This window comes from Aplosporella prunicola (genome assembly GCF_010093885.1).
Source record: "Aplosporella prunicola CBS 121167 unplaced genomic scaffold K452scaffold_23, whole genome shotgun sequence".
Taxonomy (NCBI): domain Eukaryota; kingdom Fungi; phylum Ascomycota; class Dothideomycetes; order Botryosphaeriales; family Aplosporellaceae; genus Aplosporella; species Aplosporella prunicola.
This window is the reverse complement of record NW_022983551.1, coordinates 94610-100609: the sequence shown is the minus strand read 5'-3', so window position 1 is coordinate 100609 and position 6000 is coordinate 94610. Positions and strand designations below refer to the sequence as shown.

General features: G+C 49.8%; 2 protein-coding genes across 2 annotated transcripts in view; both read left to right on the top strand.

The window, feature by feature from the left end:
- The window catches only part of K452DRAFT_233849 (uncharacterized protein), a gene marked incomplete at both ends in the record, with an annotated part of 514 nt that extends 276 nt beyond the window's left edge, over positions 1-238 (top strand). The window contains one exon of the mRNA XM_033537336.1: positions 52-238. Within this exon, the coding sequence (XP_033394163.1) occupies positions 52-238 (187 nt within the window). The remainder of the gene's footprint in view (positions 1-51) is intronic.
- Positions 239-2597: 2359 nt separating this feature from the next.
- K452DRAFT_276837 (uncharacterized protein) lies at positions 2598-3730 on the top strand (the record flags this gene model as incomplete). Its single annotated transcript, XM_033539298.1, has 2 exons — positions 2598-3250; positions 3301-3730. 2 exons carry the CDS (start codon positions 2598-2600, stop codon positions 3728-3730), a joined length of 1083 nt encoding a protein of 360 aa, XP_033394162.1.
- Between the last annotated feature and the right edge of the window lie 2270 nt (positions 3731-6000).

The window sequence follows — 6000 nt, the reverse complement described above, 5'->3', positions numbered from 1 at the left end:
AAAAAAAAGAAAAAATCTCCCCGGCTAACCGCGTCGCACCGTGCTACACAGGCTCGTCGGCACCGCCTCCGGCAAGGGCTCTCCCTACAGCATCACCTGCGCCCTCGAGTTCGGCACCAAGGAGGAATTCGACAACGCCCTCAAGGCCGGCGCCGAGCCCGTCATGGCCGACATCCCCAACTTCAGCAACAAGGACCCCATCTTCCTCGTCGGCGAGCAGGTCGGCGCGAGCTCGTAATTTTTTATTATTTTCGGCCCGCGCTGTCGTCCCTGCGCAAATTGCACCTTGGTTATGGCGCCCTTGGAGTTTGGGAGATGCGCTGAGCGAAAATTGCCGCGCGCTGTTCGGAGCTGTTGGCCCATACTACGTGTTGGGAGTCGGTCACGCTGCGTTACCTTGCTGCTGTGGTCCGGTTTATGTCGGTATCAATGTTAGTATTGCGACCCTTGTTGCGTGCCGCTTTTGTGATACGAATTGCTTTCCAACAAACCTGCGTTTTGGCACTCTTGCTTTTCGATTCTTTGCTTTGCTTAAATTGTTCTGTATCTGGGCATTTTTTGCATTCTTGATATTGCCAATGCTCAATGTTCATTCGCAGTCATTTTGAATTTGTTGGCTGTCCAGCTCAGTTTGCGGCATTCATTAAATCACGAAGGCCACTGAAAATTACTTGTTTAGTCGCTCTGTTCGATACCTCATCATAGTCCGGGTCATTTATTTTCTCGCATTTCTGAAATTGCCGACCGGCCTGAAAATAGCTGGAAGACTGACCGAGTGTCATTTCTTGTATCTATGGTTTGCAATCAGAACTACTTGATTGTACCTCGGCACAATCCCCTTTATACATAACCACGGCCATTTATTCTTCTTATTCCTTTAATTTCTACGCTTTCGGCATGAATAGTGTTTCGTAAAGCCAAGAAGTCGACAGACACATCACCGCCGGATTAGAGAAGGCCTCATTAATTTCCACAAAGCTATAGTTCAACAGCATAGGAGCGATGAAAACAACTTTTTGGAAAGGGAATAGCTGCGGTGCATTTACGGTGAGTGCTCACGTATCTTGCGTAAGGTAGCTTGCTCTGGGAATCAACCGCTTTCTTGATCGGAATCGAATCTATAAGCATAACATCCCTAATCGTCAAGCGAGATTCACCACCTTACGAGATGGTATCACTTATACGGAGTAAAAACGAAATCTAGTTACGATGTTTATAGTATGTGTATACTCTAAATCCCTCTTACTTATATGTATAAATTAGTCTTACAGCTAGATAAGAAGCATTCTATAAGGACTGCTTATATCTTTCCCTATAATGCTAGACGGTGGGTCTCGCTTGACGGTGATAGACGTTAATGTTCTTCACCCATGAGCGGAAGTTCACTGTTCAGCGAAGCTGGCTAATTAGATCACGATTCAGAGCGTATTGCGCTGGCCTCCTCGGCTGGACGAATTAGAATCTGGTTGGCTAACTTCGCAGAAAGTCGTTAAGAGCTAGGAAGATCATGTATCAACACTTGTGGCAAAGGTAGCATTACCGCCAAATAAGAACCCGTACAAATCACTAGCCACCAGGTCAGTAGACGTATTATCTTTCGCAGATGGTTTCGATCGTCCGTAAATCAAAAGGCACCTTCAAGTATACACTACTGACCACGTAGGCTAATAAGAACCAAGATATTCATTATAATCATCCAGATTACGAGCAAAATACTTTCAAGAACACATCCTGAGAAGTATCGAGTTACCGAAACGCCTTCTGTGGAAGCCAAATCTGATGAAGTGTGGATTCTTGAAGGATCGAGACATCATCAACTTACCACAATGCACTTGACAGCCTGGAACAATCAATGTACCTTTTCCAACTATTCGATTCCGGACAATCCCTGCTTTTGAGTTGGACCCTGGATAGTTTGACTACCCCTTCCCGCCTACCAATTTTGGTAGCATACGGCAGAAAAGAAGAAAAGGACTGATCGCACTACAATCATAAATAGAAAGGAGGTAATACAAACATGGGACTCAACTTTAACCACCGCACTGCCGTAAGCTTCGCCCGTGGTTCAACGGCATTGTCCAGGCACGAGAGCAATAAAGTTGAACGCGCAGTGATTGATGGCGCAGCAGCAAGCTCAGCAGAAGATACCGGGGTAAACTAACCTCGTTCACCCATATTCGAATTTCCCCGTTCAAGAATCTGACCAATCAGAGTGTGTCGCGGGCCCTGATCGGGTTATAATTGGCCAGGTTCGCTGAACGACGTTAAGGACAGAATCACTCCAGTTAAGCATCAGGTGTGGTGGTTAAAATTGCCAAAAGGAGTGTCTACTTACCCAAAACTGAATCTCGTTCGTTTTCCACAACTCGAAATATATCGTTCGCTGGCTAAAGAATTGGCCTATGAAGATGGGTAATGGTAGCACAAGGCTGTAATCCGGTTTCGAGTGTGACTTCGCCTCGTCCGCAGCAGCTTACCAACGCTCAGCCTTGGTTCAGCCTTGCCTTTTCAAAAAGAGGCAGACATCGTCAGAATGTTCCACAATTCCTTCATCCCAGTTTTAATGAAGCTTCGATTCTGTCTTCTATTATCTAACCATGTCCTTCGGGTTCTCCACTGGAGACATCATCGCGGTCGGCAAGCTTGTTGCTGATGTCGTGAAGAGCCTCCAAGACTCGGGAGGGGCCAAATCGGATTACCAAGAACTTCTTCGAGAGCTTGAGTGCCTCGAACAAGCTCTCCTCCATCTCGACCGACTTCAAGCTACCAGCGGCACATCTACCCGAGATCTCGACTCGATAAAGCATGCAGCACTGAGTTGTCGGTACCCGCTCGAGGCATTTCTTGCCAAGATGCGGAAATACAATGATACACTGGGCCTTCGGCCCAAGAAAGGGGCTCTTATAAGAACGAATGCAGCCAAGTTGCGATGGTCACTGGGGAAGAAAGAAGAGGTGGCGAAGTTGCAAGCTTACCTGAGCGTGCACTTGGGAACCATCAACGTCCTCCTCAGTGAATATGAGTTGGAGGCCCTTGGTGCGCTCTCACAGAAGACTGAGGGGTTTCACATGCATGTCCGAGCCACGCTTGACGGCGTGCGAAAGGTGGTGGACATCACTGCTGGAAACATAAATGCACAGAGTCGACTCGTGGGGGCCAACAATTCTATGCTTACCACGCTGTACCAATTGGTCTGCGGTGAGCTGTCGACAAGCTTCAAGTCCCTGCTCAACATGGTTTCCACTGTTTGGTAAGAACTTAAACTCCATCCTCGTCGGAGCCATCTAATGCTTGTGGTAGTTTAACCACGCAGCAGATCTACAGTGTCGTCCTTGAAATCAAATCCTCATTGTCAGGCCCGGACACCCGGTGGACATTCTTCCAGGATCCCTACCAGGTCGAGGACGCTCTCGGTTTCACGTTCCCCATTCCCTCTGAATACGACTTCCACCTCATAAACGTGATTATCAAAGCGCGATTCCGAAATGGCCCTGGTTCTGAATATGTACGTCTTGGAATGTATGAACTGCTCCAGACGAGGGACACTAGCCAAGCTATATCTGAAGGAACATTCCTTCGGCCAGGTACAAAAATCAAAATGGCCATAATCATTGAAATGCCATATTTTGGTTGGATGACTGCCACTTGTCTCATACCGAAAAACTTCTCAAGGCGAAACACAGTGGTCCCTGGAAGGGGAAGAATATGGTGCGTGATTCCGGATAGATGATGCAAGTTTGTGCAACTGTTGACTCTTTTCTAGTTTCGAATGCCAGGTCTGTTTTGGTGAAGTGAAAGCGAGGGCAGAAGTCCCTCATGCTCCTAATTCTAAACCACTGCTAGAATGCTGTCTCGACACAGTTGACGCCTACAATGATGTCAGTTATTCGCCAACTGACTTCGCTCCAGTTCTCAAAAATATGGAAGAAAAAATTGCAATGGCGTCTTATCGCATGCTGCGGATTAGGCATGTGACATTTCAAATGAAATGGGTGACCGTACAGGTATGAAGGAATTTTCGGATATCTACCCAGCCTTACTCGCTACATTTAATTGATTGGTGTATTCATTAGGTCACAAAGCTAACTAAAAAGCGTCAATCGAAAATTCTTATGACTAGACCTTTGGCCCGTCGAATTATGAGTCCATAAATATCAGTAGGACAGTCTACAATGGTCGCAGTGCTGAACGGATAATGTTTCGTTGGTTGGACAGTGTGAATTCGGCAATATCGATTAAATGTTACAACTCTATAAATCTACTGGTGCCACGGCAAAAAGAATCTCGAGCTCTAAATAGCTGGTAATAACCTCTATTATAATAAAGTAAGATTGACCGTCTAGCGAGATAGGACTGATATAAGCAGTCCCCATAGGTACTCCTTATCCAAATGTAAGCCTAAGTCCAAGCTATAAGTGAATAGGTCTTAGAGGATATATACTATAAACATTCTAATAAAGCTTTGATTACACTCCGTATAAGCATCATTATCTCGCGGCTGGTTTCAAGTCGGTCCAAAATAACACTGAAGAAAACAGACTGTTCAAAAGCTCAACAAAGGGGCAGGGCAAAGTAGCTCTAGAAACGTCTCCCACATCCCAGCTATCGTGAAAAACAGAAGCGCGGGGGCCAGGAAGCGCAGCCAGAAGCAATCCCTCCCCAGAAGTCAGAAAGAGCGATGCATATTTCCAACACGCACACCTCAGCACATCGTACAACAACCACGCAAGCAAACGCACCCGCCCCAGACCTAAGCCCCAAGCAAGAAGAAGCGCACAAGATCGAACGATGGCAAACCGGCCAGCCACACCGCGTGCAACGCCGCCCTCAGCCAACAACCAACGACCAGGGTGCACATGCATGCCGTGCCACCCCAAGCCCCCAGCCGCCCCGCCTCCCCGCGTGCCGACCTTTCCGCGCCGCTGCAGCACGCCCCCATCTCCGCGGGGCTAATCCGTACGAAAGCGAAAGCGTCGCCCGCACCTCAAGGCCAAGGCCGGCCAGACGCGCGCGCCTCGCTGCCTGCCCACATACTTACTATACTGGCCACCGCAGCGCAAGCAAGCGTCTCTTCGCCGCGCTGCTGCGTATATACTACGTATATCCTGGCGCAATCCGTTGCCTCCAGACGTCGCACCCGCCGTACATAGATGGAGGCGGAAAAGCATAACACACACGCGCTGAGCAGCGTACTCCGTACTTAGGTAGGACGCGAGACGCGGGGGCCCGGCACAGCCATCGCTCTTATAAACCACAACAACAACAACAACAACGACGACGACGCCAACGCCGCCCGCCCCGCACAGCTCCCTGCTCCTAGCTCCATGTATGTGTACATAAGCACGCAGCCCGCAGCGCTACTGGCGCGCGGCAGCACCTAGCGCGACGCGGGGAAGGAGCGGAGCGCCAGCGAGGGGGAAGAGAAAAAAAGAAAAAAGAAAATAGGCAAACGCCGCCAAGCGGCCTGCATGTCGCCGCTGTAGGGCGCCGAGCGCGTGCGGGGTGGAGTCGTAGGGGAAAGACAAGATGCTTCGCGGCCGACTTTTCCGCCTGGCTGGCTGCTTCAGCTCGGTTCTGTGCGCGAAGAGGCAGTCAGACATGCTGATGCTGATACTGGTGCTGCGCAGCAGCTGGCCGTGGCACCCCGACGCCGAGCTGAGCCACGTCGTGCGTGCCGTGTCGAGTCGAGGCAGGGTAGGAAGCCTGCTAGGTTAACCTACTAAGCTCTCCATGCCAGCCAGGAGTAGGGTAGAGACATCTGTCCTTCCGTCCCCCGTCAACGCAGCGGGTACTCGTATCGTGCGAGAGCTCCGGACGGCTCAGCCCATCATTGCCGCTCCTACGATTCCTACCCCTTCTCTACGGCATCATCGCAGCAGTAAACAAGCTTTGGCAGCAAACCTGGCTTCGCCGCGGAAAACCTGTTGTTGCGGGCAGGCGACAAAAAAGCATGATGTGGCGCGGCCGGATTGCGCGTGTGTGGCTCAGGGCTAGGCTAGA